Source organism: Ovis aries, chromosome 5 (assembly GCF_016772045.2).
Source record: "Ovis aries strain OAR_USU_Benz2616 breed Rambouillet chromosome 5, ARS-UI_Ramb_v3.0, whole genome shotgun sequence".
In the NCBI taxonomy this organism is placed as follows: Eukaryota; Metazoa; Chordata; class Mammalia; order Artiodactyla; family Bovidae; genus Ovis; species Ovis aries.
This window is the reverse complement of record NC_056058.1, coordinates 36,106,289-36,131,380: the sequence shown is the minus strand read 5'-3', so window position 1 is coordinate 36,131,380 and position 25,092 is coordinate 36,106,289. Positions and strand designations below refer to the sequence as shown.

General features: G+C 37.7%; 1 protein-coding gene across 4 annotated transcripts in view; it reads left to right on the top strand.

The window, feature by feature from the left end:
- Positions 1 to 25,092, top strand: part of UIMC1 (ubiquitin interaction motif containing 1) — a 131,214-nt gene that overhangs the window by 85,302 nt on the left and 20,820 nt on the right. For all 4 annotated transcript variants that reach the window (XM_012178271.4, XM_060415699.1, XM_060415697.1 and 1 more), the window contains one exon: positions 3,419 to 3,581. In XM_012178271.4, the coding sequence (XP_012033661.1) occupies positions 3,419 to 3,581 (163 nt within the window). The remainder of the gene's footprint in view (positions 1 to 3,418; positions 3,582 to 25,092) is intronic.

Below are 25,092 nucleotides of genomic sequence, written 5' to 3'. Positions count from 1 at the left end.
GGATTCTCCAGGCAAGAACACTGGAGTGGGAAAAAACTTAGGTAAACATGATAATGTTTAGAAACCTTCTGGATTGCCTATGAATGTGATTGGAAGTGGTCTTGTATTCACAATAAAACAATAATAGATCAGCTTCTCCCTGTGAATACTATAATAATAGTTGAAGATACCTTCTCTGCAGTTTATAGAGCTGGTAATGGAATACAAAGGAGTATAGTACTGGATGGGAATACAAGTATCATTCATGTCATATAACTTTTCTATGCGCGCATGTGTTAGTCGCTTAGTTGTGTCTGACACCTTGCTACTCCATGGACTGCAGCCCGCCAGGCTCCTCTATCCATGGAATTCTTCAGGCAAGAATACTGGAGTGGGTTGCCATTTCCTTCTCCAGTTTCTATGCTTAGTGAACTTTAGAACGCCAAGTTACTGCTCAACTGCCACTTAATTTTCAAGACTATTTGCAAATTGTAGGGTATATTGACTTTTCTTCCTTCTCCTCAAATGGCTTTGCACTTACAGGACAACTTTTCCTTATACAAAGGAACCTGTGTTTGTGAGAATCTCAGTGACTAAGATTGAAATAAAAAGCACCTAGAACTTTTAGAGGAGAAGGCAATGGCAACCCACTCCAGTACTCTTGCCTGGGAAATCCCATGGGCAGAAGAGCCTGGTAGGCTGTAGTCCATTAGGTCGCTAAGAGTCAGACACAACTGAGCAACTTCACTTTCACTTTTCACTTTCATGCACTGGAGAAGGAAATGGCAACCCATTCCAGTGTTCTTGCCTGGAGAATCCCAGGGATGGGGGAGCCTGGTGGGTTGCCGTGTATGGGGTCATACAGAGTCGGACACGACTGAAGCTACTTAGCAACGGCAGCAGCAGAACTTTTAGACCCACTTGACTTACCCCACATCCTAGAGAAGAATAATTTTAGAACCAGAGTGTCTCCCAATACCTGGCAGAGTCGGCTTCCAGAAACAAAGTGGGTGGGGAGTGCTTTTGTCATACTTTGGTGAAATACTGAGAGTTTGGATGTCTCCATAGGCCTGGGTTTGAGTCTACATTGTCCACTTAGTCATTTTGTGATCAGCAGATTACTTTGCCTTTTCAAGCCTTAATTTCCTCTTGTATAATACTGGAGTGAGTGATACCTCTGACAATTAGGTTGTTGTGAGATATGGGTATGGAAAATGCTTGGCCAAGCCTGGCATAGTACAGGAACTCAACCACTCTTGGTTCCTTTCTTATCTTTCTTCTCCGCCTCCACCTTCCTCCCCCACCCCCGACCCCCGCCACCTTTCTAAGTAAAAAGCAGGTATGTGTTGAAAATAACATTTTCTGGCAGTTGTAGAAATTGTTTTACTTGGTATTTATTTAGATGGCCTGTTTCCCTCTCTTCTAGGTTACATTCACAGGTGATAAATTTTAGGGATGACCTAAATGGAGAAGGCAGTGGCACCCCACTCCAGCACTCTTGCCTGGAAAATCCCATGGATGGAGGAGCCTGGTAGGCTGCTGTCCATGGGGTCGATAAGAGTCGGACACGACTGAGCAACTTCACTTTCGCTTTTCACTTTCATGCATTGGAGAAGGAAATGGCAACCCACTCCAGTATTCTTGCCTGGAGAATCCTAGGGACGGGGGAGCCTGGTGGGCTGCCGTCTATGGGGTCACATAGAGTCGGACATAACTGAAGCGACTTAGCAGCAGCAGCAAACTTGGAGGCTAAAAAGAGAAAAAAAAAACCCGGTTTTCTCAGAGCTTAAATGATCTATCCACTGCAGTTTTGGTCTCATTTTGTTCTTGTATCAGAAAAGGGTTTATTTTGTTTTCTATAGTAAAGCATAATGACGGCCTAGTTGCTCCTTGCTTTTAAATGGAAGCAGTGGCTATGCAGGATAGTTTCACATTGATTGGATAGGACATGCTGTCCTTTGAAGCAAGTGTTAGGCAGTAGTGCTGCAGTGCTCACGCATACTGTTGAATTAATCACTGCAGAGTTCTTGGCTCTGACCTGTAAAGGTAAAATAAAACTGCCTGTGAGAGATACTGGGAACTGTAGGAAAAATGATGACTACAAAACACTGAAAAGGCAGTTAAGAATGGCTTTGTCAGAATTGTTTTAATGATTGCCTTCAGGCCTTCTTAAATGTTTGAGTCTTAGTTGTGTTTCCTCTTTCAACCCAAAAGAAACAAAACGTAAGAGGTGGTTTGTCTTACTGGTATAAGCTGAGGCCTAGATTCTTAACTTAAATTTTAGTTGTGTTGCTTGAGCTCTTTTCTTTTCCCCTCACTCCTGATGTCCGAAGTTACTTACAATGATCACAGTTCTTTTTGTGTGTTTGTGGAATTAATTCTTTTTTTTTCTTTCAGTTTCATTGAGATATGATTAATATATAGCTCCGTTTTGGAGAATGAAATGGCAGCCCACTCCACTATTCTTGCCTAGAGGATCCTATGGACAGAGGAGCCTGGTGGGCTGCTGTCCATAGGGTTGCACAGAGTCAGACACGACTGAAGTGACTTAGCATGCATGCGTGCATTGGAGAAGGAAATGGCAACCCACTCCAGTGTTCTTGCCTGGAGAATCCCAGAGACTGGAGGAGCCTGGTGGGCTGCCGTCTATGGGGTTGCACAGAGTCGGACACGACTGAAGTGACTTAGCAGAAGGAGTACAGTATAATGATTTAACTTACATGCATAGTTAAATGATTATCACAGTAAGTTTAGTGAACACCTGTAATCTCATATAGAATAAAATTAAAGAAATAGAAAATTTTTTTCCTTGTGATGAGAACTCTAAGGATATACTCTAACAACTTTCTAATATATAACATACAGCAATGTTAATTATATTATTACATTGTAAATTACACCCTAAATACTTATCTTTCAATTAGGAGTTTATACCTTTTGACTGCCTTCATAATTCTTTTGTGAGATTGAAAAACTGTCTTTAAGATGCTGTTGCTAATACAAACTGAAACATAGCGTATTGACTTAACAAGGATAGTGCCTTGCAGTGGGATAGAGAGGAATGCTATCAGATTTTAGAGTCCAGTAATCTCTGGTTTGAATTTCAGCTCGGCTAAAATTTGTTCTGTGACTTTGGGCAAGTTGCTTTACTGTTTTAGACAATACTTTTCTCAAGTGTAAAAAGAATGTAGTAATCTTTGCAAGATTACCATGAGGTTTAAACGAGCATTATTACATGCAGAATGCTTAGCACACAGTAGGCAGACACTGAATGAGTATTAACTGTGTTAGTGTATCTCCCAATCTACTGTCCAGAATTTGGCAAAATGATTGGTATCATTGAAAGTAATTTAAAATACAGGATGGAGCCTCTTGCAGTTCTTTTTGGGAAAAGATACTTTGTAAAGCTAATATAATTGCTATTTGTCATGTTCTTTAGGTTCTTCAAGTTGATAACAAGAAAGATGCTGAGAAAGAAATATCTACTTCTATCTTCTCATCTAGTGTCCAGGTATCCTGCCCACTCTGTGACCAAGGCTTCCCACCCACAAAGATTGAGCGACATGCCATGTATTGCAGTGGGCTGATGGGGCAAGATACAGGTAAAGCCACTCTTTACTTTGACTACATGGTGGTTTTGTAATCCTGTACAGTACAGTGCAACAGAACTCTTCTTCAGTATTTAAGTTGTTGATTTTTTGTATTTAGCTAAGTCTGTAGTGCTTTTGACATTCTTTACTATGTTGGCTGGCATACTGTTTTGATGCATATACCTCAGGACAAGGGGTTGGAAAAAATCTTTCATTTTTTTAATGTTTCAAACTTATTCTTTGTTTTAGGCAGGCCATTTTACTTTAGGCAGGCCAAAGATCAATGTGATCCCATGGACCTTGCATTTCACATTGTATACAAATACTGAAACTCCTATGAAACTTGAGGAAATAAGTTCTAGAGTTGCCTGTTTTTCATTCAAAATAAGTCTCTTGTCAGGGGTGTGTGTGTGTGTGTAAATTTTACCTAAAGACAGTTATAGCTGAAAAATATCCCTAGTTTCTATTCCTCTCCTATATGTCTCTGATGCATCACCCTGGAGCTTTTGGTTATCTCTCAAAGAGTACACCAGAGGCCTTGGTTTGGGTACAGCATGAGATATTGGCCAAGAAAATCTGCTTGTTCATCACAGCCCTTGAAATACCACCCCTGATCTTGCCTTTCTAAACTCTAAATATGATAGAATCTGCACAGCTCTCTGTGGTCTAAGGATAATAGAATCTGCATACCTCTCTGTGGTCTAACATGTTGAATGTAACCATCCGTTAGATTAGAAATGTTGCAACAGTTTTCTCAGTTCTACTTGGTTCCCATCACTCAGAGATGTTTAATTTGAAATTGTATAATTGTGAGGTATGGGAAAGAAAGACACATGTTATTTAACTTTTCTGATGTTATATACTTCTCATTAATTAAATGAGGAAGTACCTAAACTTATAATTTAAATAAATTTGTTGATTTTTCTAATTGTAAAGTAGTACCTGTTCATTTTTAGTACAAATAATAATAATAGTGTACATTTATTGAGTACTTGAAATGAGTCAAGCACTATATACATAAATGGGACCATGCCACATATAATTCTGTAGTTTGCTTTTTTTTAAAATTTAGATCTTTCTATTACAGATACATTTTTTACATATTTGAGATCTGACTGTATGTAAAGTTTTGTTTTGTTTTTTTTCTACTTATAGCATTAAAGTTTTCCCATGTCACTAAAAGTTAGGTGTAAAAATATTTTTAATATTATATTAAAATATTTAATATAATATTCTGTAATCCAAAGTGCCTTCATTTACTTGTCATATATTTAGAATGCTTCATGTTGCCATGTTATACTAACATGACACTGAGCTTTTAATGCCCAAAAATTGTTGCTATATTTTGGGGTTATTTTTTAAGGATATATTTTTAGTTTGGTTGGTAGTAAGAAAGAGATGGGCTCCACAGTCCAGTCAGTCTGAGACTGAGTCCTACCTCTGTCACTTACTACTCTGTGACCCTGTGGTAGTTCCTGTTCATGCATCTGTCAACCAATAGAAATGACCTTATTTGGTTTTTATGAGGTTAAATGAGATATTTTAAGTAAAGTGTTCGATACAGTGCCTAGCACCTTGTAAGTGCTTAAGAACTTTGAGCTGCTGTTATTGTTCCCAGTAGTGGAATTACTAGGTCAGATATTTTGTCATGATTTTTAAGGATTTTTATGAATAACACTGTAGTCTTTTAAATACTCTGAAAGTTGAAGACTTAAATCTGGTCAACTCCTTTAATTGAAGAGCACTGTAGGATTAGGATTTTAGATGCAGTTTTACTTTGATATAACTCTTTAGTTTGATTTTTAGTAGAGAGTTTTAGTAACTGAAAGAATTCTAAGGCTGGACGTTTGGTGACCAGAGAAGGGAGAGACTGTTTTGTCTATCTCACTAAACATGCTTACCCAACTGGTATTAGTTACTGAATCAACACCCCATTCAGCACTGAGGTTCAGAAATAAATGAGTTTGAGAAACTGAATCCCCATTGAGCTCTACGAATAGATTACTTTCTTCCAGTCATAATTAAAAGGTAAAAAGTAGTATAGAGTAGAGTTTAGTGACATCTCCTAGACAGAACACTGATAAGTTTGTGCTTAAACAGGAAGCTTTGGTATTCATCTTTGTCAGATATCTTTCAGCTTTATGATACTTGGTTTTAAGCTTGTTCTTCCTTATGAGGTGTGGTGGGGCAACTCACAACATCAGATACTTGATTCAGGCTTGTTTATGAGTTTTCTCAAACCTAATGCAGACTTATACCACCAGAATCAGGTTATTCTCATTGAACTTGTTGAGAAGCTGACACCATCAGGTAGGCAAAGTAGACTGAGACTTGCATTGTTATCCGTTCAGGAAGTCTTTCAAATTCTCGAATCCACTGGGCCAGTAATCCTGTGTATTGCTGCTCAGTTGGATTTACACTCTGTGTCTTGAGGACTTTTTCAAACATTATAGATTTAAGTGTATTTTCCAATATAATTGGAAGCTCTTATACTGTTGACACTGTATGTCTTGTAGCTCTGATCCAAATGTCTCAGACCTCCATCCAAAGATGTCTGAGGTATCCCAAATGATAGTCATACTTTTTTTTAAGCAAATTTGTTTTAAAAATTAGTTCAGGGACTTCCTTGGTGATCCAGTGGTTAAAAGACTGTGGTTCCACAGCAGTGGGCATGGGCTCAATCCCTGGTCAGGGATCCTGCATGTCACATGGCACAGGCTCCCCGCTTCCCCAAAGGAAAAATCCAAAAGTATGATGAAGACATGTTAGAATACTGCAAACTTCTTTTCAACACCAGCTTGTTTATCTAGAACCAGAAATTTATTTTTTTTTATACTATCTATTGCCTACCTACTTTAATTCATCCAAATACTTAATAGAAACACTTTTTTTTAAAATGATGCTCGATCTTGTGTGGGTTACTAAAGAAGTTTAAGACAAGGTTTCTGCCATTAAGGAGCTTATAGTGTCATTGGGGAAATAAGCATTAACCTAAGAAATTAATTATAGGATGGCACAGAGTGAATATTGTGTACCTTGACTGTAAGTGCACCAGGAAAAAGGAGAGCTGCAGTGAACAGGGATGATATTGCCAGAGAATAGTGGGCTTAGCCTCAGCTGGATAGGTTTGGACAAACCCATAGGAAAGCAGGGGGCCCTTTATCCTTCAATGGGTTAGATAAGGTAGGAAGCAAGGGAAACAGCCACTAAATAACAGCTTCCTCTTAATCTTCCTAGTAATGTTAGCTTACCTAAATTACCCTTTCTGGTGACATTATTTAGGCCTTACAGGAAAATTTGGAGCAGGGAGTCCTCACAAAAAATGTCGCTCTCGCTGCTTATTCCTCTGCTTTCCTGGGGACTGAGCTTGCCGGCTCTAAGGTGGGATAGGGGAAGTACATTAGATGAATTATGTGAAACATGTACTAGTGTGGCATATAGTAGGTCTTCAGTGAATTTGCTGTCATTTGGTTTCTCTACCAGCTTGCCTGTCCTGTCTTCCTTGCCATGTACTGTAGTGTTTGTTCTGGTTCCTCTCAGCCTTATGACTGAAGAGAAGGCCGTCCTTAGCCTAATATTTTAATCTTTGGTGAAAGGAAGCCTCTCCTACAATGGAGGGGAAAGAGTTTTACACATTACCTCAGGATGAGGTAGCCAAATGCCTAAGGGGATGGAATAAGAGAAGACTTTCTTTCCAGAGCTAAGGATCCAGCTTTCCCCCTTCTTCCTGTTTTTCCCTGAATCTGATCCTAGACATGCTTGGTTTGGCTGTGTAAAAGAAATAGTAATTAGAGTCATTTACATTAAATGTCTACCATTTATGCCTGTTACCGTGCAGCACAATAACAATTATGCATATCATTAAATATGTGTCTGATTAACTTTGCTGTAAGTTTTATTTGATTATAATACTACACTCTGGTTGAGTTGGCTCAGTCTGCTCAGTTTCTTGCTCAATGACATGGCTGTCTATTCACAACTGTGGACAAATTAGAGATTGTTCTTTAAAGGCATTGTTTAAACTGTGACAGAAGCAGGTTGCCTTTACATTTGCTTTCTGAAGAATGTCTTTGAGATAATTTTTTCCTTTTTGTAATTTTATTTATTTTTGGCTGTGCTGGGTCTTTGTTGCTGTGCAAGCTTTTCTCTAGCTACAGAGTGCGGGGGCTACTCTAGTTATGGTGGTGTGCAGGCTTTTCATTGTAGATGCTTTTCTTGTTGCAGAGCACGAGCTCTAGGGTATGCAGGGTTCAGTAGTTCTGGTACATGGGCTCAGTAGTTGTGGCTCCAAGGCTCTAGAGCACACGCTCAGTAGTTGTGGCATATGGGCTTAGTTGTACCCCACCATGTAGAATCTTCCTGAATCAGGGATTGAACCTGTGTCTCCTGCGTTGGCAGGCAGATTTTTTTTTTTTTTTTTTTTTTAACCACTGAGCCATCATTGGCTCATTTTATTAAACATCTAGGAAGAAAAAAGTATTCATTTACTCATCCAATAAATACTTATTAAATGCCTACTATTAATACATGGAAGCTATAGTCAACAGAATATACAAAGTCCATGTTGTCAGGGATGTATTCTAGTAGTAGACTACTTCAGTAAACAAACATAGAATACATCTGAGAGAAAGAAAGTGAAAGTGTTAGTCATTCAGTCGTGTCTGACTCTGTGACCCCCTGGAGAGTAGCTCTCCAGTCTCCTCTATCCATGGAATTCTCTAGGCAAGAATACTGGAGTGGGTTGCTATTACCTTCTCCAGGGGATCTTCCCAACTCAGAGATTGAATTCAGGTCTCCTGCACTGCAGGCAGATTCTTTAACGTTTGAGCTACCCAGGAAGCCCCCTACAATATGTCATGTTGGTAAGTATTTTAGAGAAAGAAATCAAAAGAAGAGAGGAATAGAGAGTACTGAGGACAGGAGGTGGCAGTTTAAAATAGGTGGTGTGGAAGTTTCCATTGAGAAGGTGACATTTGAACAGAGGCCTGAGTGAGGGAATGAGGTGGGAGAGTTTTGAGTGGAGAGGAGAGAGTGTTACAGGCAGTGGGAACAGTAAGTTCAGAGACCCTGAGGTGTGAACAGCCTTGGTGTGTATGGGGAATGATAGAGAAGCCAGTGTGGCTGGAGTGGAGTGAGGGAGAGATTAACAAAACCAGAGAGATGATTGAGAAGGGGACAAGTGAACAGATTACGTAGAACTCGTAGGTCATTAGTGAGGAACTTGAGCTTCTAAATAAGGAAACATTGGAGGGATTTGAGCAGAAAAAATGAATTAATATTTGAACAAAGGATCACTCTGGATGCTGTGTGAATAGATTGTTGATTGATAAGGATAGAAGCTGTGAGACCAGCCAGTGTTTTATTTTTGGTAATATGATACAATGAGAGAAACATGGGCTTGGAACTAGGTAGATCTGAACTTAAATTGCAGCTGTAATACTGGTCAGCTGGGTAATATTTGACAAATTACCTTACTCTTTGAGGATCAGGTTCCTTATTTGTAAAATTAGTCTAGCATCATTAGTATTGTCATGAGAATCAGAAATACTTTTATAAAGTACCCAGCACTGTGTCTGGATTGTTTTAGATATTCAGTAAATGGTAGCTGCTGTTATTGTTCAATATTTCAGCTAGAGCTAAAAGAAGGATGAAAGACAGGGAAAGGCATTAGGGCCAAAGTGCTAAGAATAAGTTAGTGAGAAATAGATCCTAGCGGAGTTAGGAAAGCTGAAGGCATTAACTATATACTCTTTGGGCCTAGATACAGAGGTGTGAATACTGCTAGGAGTGGATTTTCTCTTCATGGATATTTCATGGAAACATAATGGTGCGTAAGCACATGGGTTGTTGTTTAGTTGCTCTGTCATGTCTTGACTCTTTGCGACCCCATGGACTGCAGCATGCCAGGCTTCTCTGTCCTTCACCATCTCCCAGAGCTTGCTCAAACTCATGTCCATTGAGTTGGTGATGCCATCCAGCCATCTTGTCCTGGGTCATCCCCTTCTCCTGCTTCAACCTTTCCCAGCATCAGGGTCTTTTCTAGTGAATCAGCTCGTCGCATCAGGTGGCGAAAGTATTGGATCTTCAGCTTCAGCATCAGTCCTTCCAATTGAATATTCAGGATTGATTTCCTACTGGTTTGATCTCCTTGCAGTCCAGAGGACTCTCAAGAATCTTCTCCAACACCACAGTTCAAAAGCATTAATTCTTCAGTGCTCAGCTTTCTTTATAGTCCAGCTCTCATATCCATACATGAGTCCTGGAAAAACCATAGCTTTGACTATACGGGTAGAGGTAAGAATCCTTAATGGAGATTTGCCTGAGAAATATCAGAGAAATACTGAGACCTAGAATAGGTTTGACGTGGGTGACTCATCAAAAATCAGAAAACCTGAACGTCTCTAGGTAAAACATTTCTTAAATTGAAGAGTTGACTTTTTCAGTTTTATATGTATGTATATGCCTACCTGAATGTAATTTGTACTCCCATTCATTCTTCTCACTTGTGTTAATGTGGCTTTTGTGGTATCTAGGAGGATTAAGTATATTACTGTTGACAACTAACTATAGAGGTGTTAATAATACATGTCAGTAGTTAGGTGTATTGTTAGGAAGTAGCTTAAGTTTAGTAGAAATAGCATGGATTATGGAAACACACTGACCTGTGGGGATATATACAAATCCAAACAAAGTGAGATTATAGTACTGTTGGGTAGATAAGACATACACATGAATAACTGTAATGCAAGATCAAAACTACTAAGGGGCATAAAGATAAATTCTGTGATGTTTCAGAAGAAATGTGATTAGAGATTTAGAAGAAAGGCATTAATGTAAAACAGCAGGCAAAAATCAAATCATATAAATAGGAAAACATGAAAGGTGTACAAAAGAGCACACAATTCAGTGTGGTTGTAGTATGGACATAATGAAAATAAATAGTAAGCAGTTGGAGAATGACAAATGTAACTTGAATTATATGAGTTGATATAGGACAAGGTATTTTTTCAACCTGTAAAAAATTATTTACGTGTTTACACCAGTGTAGTATATAGGACTCTTTTGGGTGCGAGTGTTGGAAATGCAATTCAAGTGAAAAGTGAAAGTGTTAGTCACTCGGTTATGTCTGACTCTTTGCAACCCCATGAACTATAGCCTGCCAGGCTTTCCTCTGTCCATGGAATTCTCCAGGCAAGAATGCTTGAGTGGGTAGCCATTCCCTTCTTCAGAGGGTATTCCCAACCCAGGAATCAAACCCAAGTCTCCTTCATTGCAGACAAATTCATTAGCATATGAGCCACCAGGGAAGCCCTGGTAATCTTAAGCAAAAAAGAGAATTTAGTTTGCATAATAATTAGGAAGCCTGGGATAGGCTTCAGGCTGAGCCAAATCTGGGAGCTGAGATGATGTTTCTCTGTCTTTTGGCTCTGCTTTTCTCCATTCAACAGATAGACTTTGTTATTGTTAAGGGACAGGCAGTGTCTGCCAGCAGCCATAGAGTTTTGTTTATTTATTTTTTTTTAGCCATAGAGTTTTAGCCTTTAATGGGAAAAAAGGAGTTCTTTCTCCTGAGACCATAAATCAATCTAAGAAAGACTCTGATGGTCTTTAAGTAACCACCCCTGGTTTAGTTACTATTATCAAGTGGATGGTTATGTATCATTTATTAATATGTCACAACAAATAACGGAAAACCCTGTTAGTATCTATCAGAAAATTTTATCAATTCTGATAACAGAAAACACCATATTAATTAATGTAATTAAGTGAGTTTAACATGTAAGGTTTCTTTTTCTCACATAACAAGATATCTGGAGTGAGGTAGTGGCTCAGTGACGTAATGCGGACCAAAGCTTTTCTGTTTCAGCTCTGCAGTCCTTGACTTGTAGCTTCTTGACTTATGGTTTCAAGATGGCTGTTCTATCTCTAGACCTTAAATCTGTGTTCCAGGCAGGAAGAAAGGATAAAGGAGCATGATTGTAGGTTGTAATTACTGCAATCTATTAACTTATTCCTATAATAATCTCATGGAATTGAGTTTATTCCAAATTGTGGAAAAATTAGGTCGGTTATAGATTTAGTGTTTGTTCATGTCCTTTATGTGTGTGTTTATGTGTCTTTGAAGTCAGTCATTGATTAATTTGCTGTTAATGAAGTTTTCTGTTAGGTGCTGGGAGTGTTCACAGGGTGATAAGGTGATAAGTGCTCACAGAGCTGATTGAACCTCAAATTTGTATTCAGGAAATTCACAGTCCAGTGAGGCAGACCGACTTGGACATGACTAAATATGATACAAATTAGTTGAAATGCTAAAATAGAGGCACTAATATCAGGTGTGGGTTTTTAACCCCCCCCCCTTTATTGAAAATGTGCATCTAAAATAGCAACAAGCCTTGTTAGGTGTAAATTGTTTGAATTTCTGATTTTTTCTTTAAACCACACTACAAAAAGTAAAATTACTGGATTATATATATAAAGTTTTAAGACTGTTTTCAGAAGATTCTACTCGTTTAAATTCTCATTGGCAACACATGACAGTTTTCCTTTCACCACACCATTACAGATACTGAGGAATGTTACTTTTTCTTTTTTGTTTTTAAAGCATGATATATTCATTAGATAATCAGTGATATTTCATTAAATTTTATATTTCTTTGATTAGTACAGTTGAATTTGTTTCTTTTTTAAAAAAGCCAACTTGTATTTCTTCTTTGAAAAATTGTTATCTGAACTTTCCCAAGTATCTATTGGGTTCTTAATATTTTTCTTATCAATTTATGTAAGTTCTTTAGAAATGGTATTTGTCTTTTGCTTCAAAGGTGCTTTCCAGGTTTTTCCCACCCACCCATCAGTTCTTACCAAGTTTACAAATTTGTGCAGCTTGGCACAGCACCCCCTTCTTGTGTTTAAACAGTCAGAGCTTTTATTTCTTAAAGCAGAGGCAGGGCTGATCCTGTAGAAAGATGCCTAATCACTGGCACTGGTATGGAGAAAAGAGTATTGGAATCCATGTAATTAAGGAGAGGGCTACAAGGAGAAATTGTAAAAAATTCATTGCTGCTGATAGTGGGAGAAGGAAGCTGAGAGGTAGGAAGAGATGGTGGTCTAGTACAGAGGTCAGTACGAGCTGGAAGTAATACATCTAAAGTAGATTTGTCTTTGATAGACTTGACTCCAGACTGTTCAGTGTTTCTGTAGAGGCCATTGTCTTATTTGAATGCCTACTAACATAGAAATACATCATAACTTTTAGCCACTGGATGAACCCTTAGATCAAATACTTCCATTCCAGACTTGTGATGTTCCGTTGCTTGTAACTCTTTTGCATGCAACTCTCTCCTCTTGTATGAATAATGTAACAAAACTGTGTGGTCCTGTCCCATTCCTCCATGCTTGTCATCTGAATTGTCTTCAATTCAGGTAATTTTCATTCCCCCTTTCTGTAGAACATTTCCTTGTATCAGCTCTGCTATGATGTGTAACAAACAGTAAGGTTACTGTATGGTGTGGCATGTGAGATGGCAGTGTGACTGCAATCCATGTCTGCTTTAGTCCTCAGTGTCTTCACTCTTCCCATTTTGTTCCTCTAAACCTTGACTTTGTCTTTGTTTTAGTTATCCCTACTCATTGTGACTTGCTGCTAAAGAGCCAGACATCAGGATTTCTTTTAGCCTGTTTTTTTCTTCTAGATGTGCTTATTCCTTCCTTGAAAAAATAAAATAGTTCTTATTAACACCTAAATAATACCCAGAGCATTATGTGTTGAAGGAATATTAACAGCTAAAAACTACTAAAGAGAAGTTCTCTCACTTCATGATTTAGTCACACATTTTAATTCAGGCATCTAGAGCATTTTAAGAAAGAAGAAAGTTCAAGAAATTAATATTAGGTGTTATCTTCTTTATAATTTTCATAGAACCACAGTCAGGACTGTAAGTATCTTCAGTTCAGTTCAGTTCATTTCAGTCGCTCAGCCGTGCCCGACTCTTTGTGATCCCATGAATTGCAGCACACCAGGCCTCCCTGTCCATCACCAACTCCCGGAGTTCACTCAGACTCATATCCATCGAGTCGGTGATGCCATCCAGCCATCTCATCCTCTGTCGTCCCCTTCTCCTCCTGCCCCCAATTCCTCCCAGCATCAGAGTCTTTTCCAATGAGTCAACTCTTCGCGTGAGGTGGCCAAAGTATTGGAGTTTCAGCTTTAGCATCAGTCCTTCCAATGAACACCCAGGACTGATCTTTAGAATGGACTGGTTGGATCTCCTTGCAGTCCAAGGGACTCTTAGAGGTTAAGTATTTTTGTTATTTCTATTTTATCCATGAGGAATCTGGTATTAGAGAAGTTTAGTTCTTGTCCAGCATCAGATAGTTAAGCAACAGAGTCTAAGTCCAAACCCAAGTCTACCTGACTCGAGAGCTAGCATTTTTATTCACTGCACTTCTGTTTTCTCTCTGCCTTTCTGTGTGTCGAGATGGGAACACACAGTCCGGGAAAGTATTGAGGAGCGGATATAAGCCTCAGTTTTAGGAAGGCAGAGTGCAGTCCTTCACCCTTGAATGCAAGCGTGAAATCTGATCTCATCAGAATTGACCTTGTCAGCTTTTCAGTTACCCAGAAGAAACTGCTTGATGGATTCAGACTATTTTCTGGTGAACAGAGTTGGTATGACATAAGTCATCTCTGAAAACACGTGTGCAAAGTTCTGGTGGTGGCTATGGAGATTGACCATTCATAGACTTGTTACTAAGGAGTTTTCTAATGGCCTAATATAAAAGGAGCACTTGATAGCAAGATAAATGTGTTTTCCCATTAAGTAAAAGGGTTTAATTTGTCAAGTCTTTATAAATCATACCCAGTACAGCTACCATTTATGAACATCTGCTATATACCAGAAACTGCCCTTTTTGTATATTCTGTTTTAATTCTCACAACAATCTTTTGTAGTAGGAAATGAAGGCTTGATGGGAAAATAATTTCCCCGAGGTCACATCCATGATAAGTGGCAAGAACTCAGATATGCAACCAGCTTTAATTCAAAGCTTGTACTCCAGAGAATCATCCAGAAATATTCAGATTTTTCAAAAAATTTCAGATTACTGAATACAGTATGATAGTCAATATTTTAAGAATTTATAGTAAAACTATGGTTTTATAGAATAACAAAGTAATAATAACAATTTTGAGACTAAAGTCTTCTTGCTAGGAGTGGGTAGACAGACGATGGAATCAGGAAGAAGCACAGTTAGCTAATCAGTGTTGATAATAGTATAGTTCTTAAGTTGGGTTATTAATTTGCATATATATTCTTTTGTATATGTTATAAAAACATTTTAAAGAGCTTGTATGTTTTTATTATGCTCCATTGTCATCCATTTCACTTTTGTAGGAACCTTGATAAAGCCAGCCACTAGTAAAATTCAGAGAAATTTATTTCATAGGGAGTTTTTTCTTCATATGAAGCTCATTGAGTATTATCTTAATTTAGGCTCTGAGTTAGATTTATAATCTAATTATAATTAATATAAATACATATATAAATGTATAATTTAAATTATAATTTAGCCACTAGATTAGATTGTCATTAATAGTTTTTAACCACCTCTTTGGGGTTTTTCCAGGTTCTTTTATCGGTGCCACATGTCTTTCATACCAGTTTCTTGAAAAGACAATGGCCAGTTTAACTTTGATTATTGTCTTGCAAAAGGACTTTGTGTGTGCATGTTTATATTAATTACAAGAACATTTCAGACAAAAAAATGGAAGGAATATTAGTGCCTTGAAACCCCCACATGCTGCCCAGTCATCAACTTATGGTCACTGTTTCATCTGACAGACTTTTCTTAAAGAGACAGGTAGTAAATATTTTAGACTTCACACGCCTTATGGTCTCTTGTCACAGCTTCTTAGCCCTGCCGTTATAGTATGAACGCAACCATAGACAATATGTAAGTGAATGGGCTTCCCAGCTAGCACTAGTGGTAAAGAACCAACCTGCCAGCTCAGGAGACATAAAGATGTGGGTTTGATCTCTGGGTTGGGAAGATCCCCTGGAGGCAGGCATGGCAATCCACTCCAGTATTCTTGCCTGGAAAAATCCCTTGGACAGAGGAGCCTGATGGGATATGGTCCATAGGGTCGCACAGAGTTGGTTGGACATGACTGAAGCAACTTAGCATGCACTCACAAGATGGCTTTACACCCATGGTGGATTCATGTCAATGTATGGCAAAACCAATACAGTATTGTAAAGTAAAATAAAGTAAAAATAAAAATTAAAAAATAAATAAATAAAAAAGTTTATTTATAAAAATAGGTAATCAGACCATAATTGGAATGTCCCTGTTCTTCCACATTGGCTTTTCACAGTGTGTTTTGTAGATCACTAGAGTTCTGGGGGTTTGGGGTAAGAGTGGGTAGGCCAGCGCTAATAGTGTTGTTATAGTCCACCTTCACTACCCATTCATGCAGAGCTCTACTTTTATGTATTTTATTTATAAGGTCTGGAATGAGGTTTTGTTTGAAAACAGGATTCTCTTGTTTAGAAAAAAATGTTGAAATTCATGGGTGTATAACAAATTCCTGGTCTTTATAATAATGACACCTACTATTATTACTGCTTTGTGCTAGGCACTGTGAACTTGCGTGCTTATGCTTATCTCACCTGATCTTTGCAGCAGCCTTGCAAATTACATTATATCACCCCCAGGGAGAAGTAAGTAACTGTCAAAATTCACTGAGCTAGTAAGTTGGATTGTTTGACTTTTTATTATCCAGATGGGATTTTCTATATGTCCTAAATTCCAGTCATTTGTAAATAGTATGTTGTACAGATATTTTCTTCTAGTCTGACTTGCCTATTCATTTTCTTATAGGTGTCTTGATGAGTGGAACTTTTAAGATAGAGGCTAATTTATTAATTTTTTTCTTTTATGGTTATTTTGTTTAGGCTTATATGTCTTGAATTTATTTTTGTGTATGGTTGCAGTAAGGGTTGAGGTTTATTTATTACATATGCATATCTAGTTATTCCAGACCTTTTTGTTGAAAAGACTTCCCTTTCTCATTGGGTTACCTTCGTGCTTTTGTAGAAGATCAAATGACTAAGTAAGTAAGGCTTGTGTTTGGGTTCTGTTATATTTGTAGTACCCCAGATATCTTGATTATAATAGTTTCATAGAAAGTCTTGATGTCAGCTAGCAAAAGTTTGCTTTGTTCTTTTTAAAGACTACTGTGGACATTCCGGGCTTTTGCATTTGCATAGAGATTTAAAAGCCAATCATACGTTACTTTAGTTCAGTTCAATTCAATTGCTCAGGTTTGTTCGACTCTTTGTGACCCCATGGACTGCAGTACGCCAGGCCTCCTTGTTCGTCGCCAACTCCCAGAGTTTACTCAAACTCATGTCTGTTGAGTCGGTGATGCCATCCAACCATCTCATCCTCTTTCATCCCCTTCTCCTCCTGCCTTCAATCTTTGCCAGCGTCAGGGTCTTTTCAAATGAGTCAGCTCTTTGCATCAGGTGGGCAAAATATTGGAGTTTCAGCTTCAGCATCAGTCCTTCCAGTGAACATTCAGGGCTGATTTCCTTTAGGATGGACTGGTTTGATCTCCTTGCAGTCCAAGAGACTCTCAAGAGTCTTCTCCAACACCACAGTTCAAAATCATCAATTCTTTGGCGCTCAGCTTTCCTTATAGTCCAGCTCTCACATCCGAACATGACTACTGGAAAAACACTTGACTAGACAGACCGTTGTTGGCAAAGTAATGTCTTTGCTTTTTAAGATGCTGTCTAGGTTGGTCATAACTTTCCTTCCAAGGAGTAAGCATCTTTTAATTTCATGGCTCCAGTCACCATCTGCAGTGATTTTGGAGCTCCCCAAAATAAAGTCTGACACTGTTTCCACTGTTTCCCCATCTATTTGCCATGAAGTCATGGGACCGAATGCCATGATCTTCGTTTTCTGAATGTTGAGCTTTAAGCCAACTTTTTCACTCTCCTCTTTCACTTTCATCAAGAGGCTTTTTAATTCCTCTTCACTTTCTCCTATAAGGGTGGTGTCATCTGTATATCTGAGGTTATTGAGATTTCTCCCAGCAATCTTGATTCCAGCTTGTGCTTCCTCCAGTCCAGCGTTACTCATGATGTACTCTGCATAGAAGTTAAATAAGCAGGGTGACAGTATACAGCCTTGACATAGTCCTTTTCCTATTTGGAACCAGTCTGTTCCATATCCAATTCTAACTGTTGCTTCCTGACCTGCATATAGGTTTCTCAAGAGGCAGGTCAGGTGGTCTGGTATTCCCATCTCTTTCAGAATTTTCCACAGTTTATTGTGATTCACACAGTAAAAGGCTTTGGCATAGTCAATAAAGCAGAAATAGATGTTTTTCTGGAATTCTCTTGCTTTTTCTGTGATCCAGCAGATGTTGGCAATTTGATCTCTGGTTCCTCTGCCTTTTCTAAAACCAGCTTGACCATCTGGAAGTTCATGGTTCACGTACTGTTGAAGCTTGGCTTGGAGAATTTTGAGCATTACTTTGCTAGTGTGTGAGATGAGTGCAATTGTGTGGTAGTTTGAGCATTCTTTGGCATTGCCTTTCTTTGGGATTGGAATGAAAACTGACCTTTTCCAGTCCTGTGGCCACTGCTGAGTGGCCACTAAGTTACTTAGTTTCCAGCTTTGTTTCTAGTGATGTTCTGTTTCTTGAAGTGTATTTTATCTGATAGAACAACTACACAATTCTAGCCATTTCAGCTCTTTTATGCCTGCTGCTTGCCTGGTGTATGTTTTTTGGATGTTTACTTTTAACATGAAAGTGAAAGTCGCTGCTCAGTCGTGTCCAACTCTTGGTTACCCCGTGAACTGTATATGTATAGTCCATGGAATTCTCCAGGCCAGAATACTGGAGTGGGTAGCCATTCCCTTCTCCAGGGGATCTTCCCAACCCAGGGATCAAACCCAGATCTCCCACATTGCAGTGGATTCTTTACCGGTTGAGCCACCAGGAAAGCTCACTTTTAACATAAATATATATATGTATTTAAAGTATGTGTCTTGTAGACACCATATCATTGAGTCATGCTTTTTACCTATTCTGACACTGTTTAATTTTTAATTGGAAAATTTAGTTAATCATTTAATTATTGATGTGATTGGATTTAGGTCTACTATTTTGTTTTTTAAATTTTTGTCTTTTTTTTTTCTTATTTTCTACCTTCTTTTCATTATTGGAATGTATTATAGAATTACTTTTTTTCACTTTTATTTTTTAAAGCTGTAACTATTTTTAGTGGCTACTCTTGGGGGAAGGTAGTCTTCCACAGTCTGCTTAGCGTTAATACCACTTTATGAAGAGTATAGAAATCTTATAACTATAAAAGTCCATTTACTATCTTACACTTTCTTTTATGCTGTAGTTGTCATATATCTACATATATTATAAATCCTGTAAAACAATGTTACAGTTTTTTGCTGTGGATTGTAAAGAAATTAAGAGGAAAATGATCTTTTCTAGATATTTTCCATTTTTCATATTCTTCAGTTCTTGATGATCCCCTTCAGTCTGAAGAATTGCCTTTAGTATTTCTTACAGTGTGGGCCTGCTGGCAACAAACTTCCATAATGATTCCTTAATAATTTTTTTATCTGGAAAATGTCTTGATTTTACCATCAGTCTTTTTTATTGTTTATATGTTTTAAAATTGTTTGTCTGATTTTTAACTCTTTTACTTATTTTTTAATCTTTGCCTTAACCATTGCATTGTTAAGATAAATGAATTAATAAGGAAGTGCTATTTTATTAATATAACTAGTATGAAATTTAAAATGTGACTTTTTTCCAAAAGTTAATGCTGAGCTTGGTTTTCAAAGAGAACCAATCAGATCAGAATTCATCTTTTAACTCCATATCTAGCTCTTCTTTCTGATTTTTTAGTTCTATTAATATTATATTGGTTTTTTCAGTCATTTGAGTTCAACTTCTTAGGATCAGTATCTTTTGAATTATCAAATGTTGCCATTTTTATTTCAAGTACTATATCCATTTAGGATTCATCTGCATTTCTGAAATCCTATTCATAGGGCACTGTTCTGTTCAAATATCATCAATTGAATTCTATATGATTTAACTCCAAAACACTCAATCCAACAAATATGTTTGAGGGCCTTGTCATTATTTTTGAAGGATGTCTTCACTGAATATAGAATTTGGGATTGATAGGTTTTTCCCTTTTAGCAACTTAAAGATTTTGTTCCACTATCTTCTGGCTTCCATAGCTTCTGATAAGAAGTCATTCAAATGGTTGTACCCCTCTAAATTGAAAACAAGTCACATTTTCCTGATTCTCCTTGTATGTGAAATAATTAGGGATTGTATCCTGGAACTTGTGAATTTACATTGTGGGTGTTCTAGCATGTGTTTTATATATCAGAAAAGTATTGTATTTTGTTTCATCAGACAGTTCACTGGACTAGAATCAACTACACACTCTTGTTTGGAGAAGCAGTTCAAATCTCAGTTTGGTTATTTATCCTTAACTGCAGTCTGTTTAGTGCATGAATGGTTCTGGAGTCAGCCAGAGACCTGGGCAGAGTTTCTTCACAGAATATGGAATTTCTCCTCTCTGGCTTTTCCTTCGAGAATATTACTCACTTTGGATTTGTCTCATGTTTTCTTATGATTAAATTTATGTTAAAATCTTTTTGGCAGGAATGATAACAAAGAGAATGTTATATTCCTCTAAGTGCATCGTGTCTTTTTCAGCTTGGACTGCTCCAACAAAGTACAATAGATTGAGTGATTTATAAACAACCGGTTGTTGGATGGCAACAACAATGGATGGATGGCATCACTGACTCAATGGACATGATTTTGGGCCGGCTCCGGGAGTTGGTGATGGACAGGGAATCCTGGTGTGCTGCAATTCATGGGGTTGCAAAGAGTCGGACACGACTGAACGACTGAACTGAACTGACAGAAACAACCAAAATTCTCACAGTTCTGGAGGCTGGAAGTCTGTGATCATTGTGCCAGAATGCTTAGGTTCTGGTGAGAGCCCTCTTATGGGTTGCAGACATCTGCGTCTTGCTGTGTCCTCAGGTGGCAGAAGGAGAGAGCTCTGGTCTCTTCAGTCCCTTATACTAGCACTAATCCTATTCACACAGGCTCACCCTCTCAACCTAATCACTACCCGAAGGTCCCATATTCTAATAGCATCACATTGGGCATTAGGATTTCAATATATGAGTACTGGGGGAACACAAATATTCAGTCCATAACATATTACATCAGGGAGCAAATGATATCAGTTTTGTTACTGGGGTTGTTAAGTTTGATCCTCTCTCTAAGGTAGTGTCTGCCAGATCTTCCGCAAAGGTACCTTTCTATTTTGTAATCAGTATGTCATCTGTGGGATAATATACTCTGAGGCTGTATAAATAGCCTATTCCCAAACAGACATTCACCCATGGTTTTAGCATCCAGTGGTGAATCTTGCTTAAATTAATTGTTACTGTAATAGTAAATGGTGATTTTTTTTTTTTTTGTATTCCTTCCATTCTTCTGTAAGAGAAACTTTCCCCTTTCCCATTGAAAGTGAAAGTATTAGTCGCTGAGTTGTGTCTGACTCTGACTCTTTGGACTGTAACTTGCCAGGTTCCTCTGTCCATGGAAGAATGGACAAGGCAAGAATTCTGAAGTGGGTTGCCATCCTGTTCTCCAGAGGATCTTCCTGACCTAGGAATCAAACCCAGGCCTCTTGCATTGCAGGCAGATTCTTTACCAACTGAGCCAGCAGGGAAGCCCCATTAATTTTTAAAAAATAGGATATAAATTCATTTTTAAAAATTTAATGTGTCTTAATTAATTCTTTCTAGCAGCTTTTCAAATTGTTCCAGATTTGACCAGTGAAAGTCCTTTCAGGTGCCTTGTATAACCTTTTGTCATGTGCCTATCAGTTTTACTTTCTACTAAAAGAAGTTATGATGTTGCTTTGACTTTTCCTATGTCAGCAGTGGAATTTGCCATTTATGCAGGAGTTCTACTCTTAGTCATTATGCTATTTTGCCTCCTAACAGTTTTTTTTAAGCAGTACATCTTCATTATAGAAGATTTAAATGGAAAAAAAAAATTTTAATTGAAGTGATGTTGGTTTATAACACTGGAAAATTTTACTCAGAAAAATCTCATCCATGATTTGGCCCAGTCCAAGATGACAGAGGATGAGATGGTTGGATGGCATCACCGACTCGATGGACATGAGTCTGAGCAAGCTCTGGGAGCTGATGATGGACAGGGTAGCCTGGTGTGCTGCAGTCTATGGGGTTGCAAAGAGTTGGACATGACTGAGCAACTGAACTGAATTGACCGAAGCCATTGTTAAGTTTGATGTGTATCTTTTCCTTTTTTTGTTTTTATTTACAGGCATACTTTGTTTTATTGCACTGTTGTTTAGTGTGTGTGAGTGTTTACAAATTAAATATTTGTGGTAGTCCTTTGTCAAGCAAGACTGTCAGCACCATTTCTTCAACAGCTTTTTGCTCACTTATGTGTCTGTGTCACATATTGGTAGTTCTTACAATATTTCAGATTTTTTTGTTCTTCTGTTTGTTATGGTGATCTGTGATCAGTGATATTTAATGTTACTACTGTAACTCACTGAAGGCTCAGAAGATGGTTAGCACTTATCAGCAATAAAGTTTTTTTTTTTAATAGTATAGTTGCTTTACACTACTGTGTCAGTTTCTGTTGTACAGTGAAGTGAATCAGCCATATGTATACATATATACCTGGCAATAAAGTATTTTTAATTAAGGTATGTACATTATTTTTTTTAAGACATGATGCTATTGTATGCTTAAAATGCTACAGTATAAGAACCTACTGTATAGCACAGGGAACTCTACTCAGTACTCTGTAATGGCCTGTATGGGAAAAGAATCTAAAGAATGGAGATACATATATATATCTGATTCACTTTGCTCAACACCTGAAACTAACACAACATTGTAAATCAACTATATTCCAATAAAAGTTAAAAAACGAAGGTGCTTCGTTAGTGGCTCAGTGGTAAAGAATTCACCTGCCAGTGCAGGAGACATGGGTTCGATCCCTGATCGAACTCTGTAACTAGAGAAAAGCCTGCACCAAGACCCAGCACAGCCAAAAATAAAATTATTTTTAAAAATTAAAAAAGATTATAGTATAGTATAGATATAATTTTCATATGCATCGAACTCTGTAACTAGAGAAAAGCCTGCACCAAGACCCAGCGCAGCCAAAAATAAAATTATTTTTAAAAATTAAAAAAGATTATAGTATAGTATAGATATAATTTTCATATGCATTGGGAAACCAGAAAATAATGTGCAACTTGCTTTATTGCAGTATTTGCTGCTCTGCACTTGTCTGGAACTGAACCCGCAATATCTCCAATGTATGCCGGTAATTAGGTTTGAACAGCAGGTTTATTTTGAGACCATTAAAACATTTTTATTGTTTAGCAGTATAATGAATTCCTATGAACCCATTTTCTAGCTTCAACAGTTATCAACATATGACCAGTCTTTTTTTATATATAACATTCCTCCCATCCACCTCCCACTAGATTTTTTGAAGCAATTTTCAGACAGATTATCTATAAATATTGTAATACTAAAAGACAAAGACTATCTTAAAAAAAAAATACAGCCACAGTACCATTTTCATACCCGTCAACATCTCCCTTTCCTCAGTCTTATCATAATTTTTTTTAATGGTTTGTTCAAATCAGGGTCCAAACAGGGTTCATGTATTACATTTGGTTGATGTCTTGCAAGTTTCTTTCTGTCCTTTTTATTATTATTAATTCATTTGGCTGTGCTAGGTCTTAGTTATGGCATGTGGGATCTTTAGCTGCATCATGTGGGATTCCTGACCAGGGATCAACCTGGGCCTTGCATTGGGAGCACCGAGTCCTAGCTGCTGAACCACTGGAGAAGTCCCAGTGTCTTTCAGTTTTCTTTTAGTCTCTGTATCCTCTTCTCTTTGTTTTCTTTATAGTTTGTTAAAGAGATTGGCTTTTTGTCTTTCAGAATTTCCCTCCTAAATTTTGCTGATTGTGTGCTTATTGTCATCTTTAACATGGTCTTCTGTCCTGAACTATATTTTCTGGAAGCTTCTATTTTGATTTGAGGCTTGATCAGATTCCATTTAGATTAAAAAAAATTTTTTGTTGTTGTCGGCCTCACTCTTCATTGCTGCGTGCAGACTTTCTCTAGTTGGCTGTGAGCAGGACCTTCATTCTTTTGCAGTGTTAGTGGCTTCTCTTGTTGTGAAGCACAGGCTCTAAGCACATGGGCTACAGTAGTTGCAGCACATTGCGTCATGTGGGATCTTTCATTGCAATTCTGAGACTCTGTAGTTGTGGTGCTTAGGCCCGGTAGTTGGGCCTGGGGCTTACTTGCTCCAAGACACGTCAAATCTTAGTTCCTCGACCAGGGATCCAACAGGTGTCCCCTGCATTGCAAGGTGGATGCTTAACCACTGGACCACCAGGAAAGTCCCTAGATTTTTTTTTTTTAACAAGAGTATTTCATAGGTGGTGTATTATATCATTGTATCATTATAACAGATACAACTGTCTGGTTATCTTTCTTTTATAATATTAAGATTGATTCGTGGGATCAGCCTAATCCGTCCATTTGAAAGTGTATTCAACTAAGAGTCATTGATGATCATTGCCCAGATCCATTATTTCATTAAGGGTATCGCTCAATATTTAAATAATTTTTTAAATTATAAAAGGAATATATGCTCATTAAAAAAAATTGGCAACATAGAAGGATAATCATCCAAAACTAATCATCCCCTAATCTCCTTGCTGCAATTACAGTTAATATTTTGGCTTATTTCCTTTGTCTTTATTTTAAATTTTCTGCATAGTATTTCATTCTGTATTTGAACACTTGAGTTGTTTAAATTTTTCATTGTTATAAAAATGCTTTGTTAGAATATCTTTGTCTTATGATTTTGTCTAAATTCAAGTGATTTCCTCAGAGTAGATTCCCACATTTTAATTCATAGATCAGAACATGTGAGTTATGTTTAAATTCCTTATGAAAGTTAAAGTGTTAGTGGCTCAGTCATGTCTGATTCTTTGCGACCCTATGGACTGGAGTACGCCAGGCTCCTCTGTCCATGGAATTCTCCAGGCATGAATACTGGAGTGGGTAGCCATTCTTTTCTCCAGGGTATCTTCCTGACCCAGGGATTGAACCTAGGTCTCCTGTATTACAGGCAGAATCTTTACATATTGTCAAATTGCTTAAATAAAAATGCCAACTATTAAAAAAAATATTGTCCTATAAATATACACATATACTAGTAGGGACAACACAAGTGATTGCTTTTCTAAGACCTCAAAATTATTTAATACCTCATAGATTGAAGAATTTTATTCATAAAAATATAATGGTGTAGACCCTTTATTTCCATATCCTAAGTAGGAATTGTGTGGTTTAAGACACAAAATTAATTCTG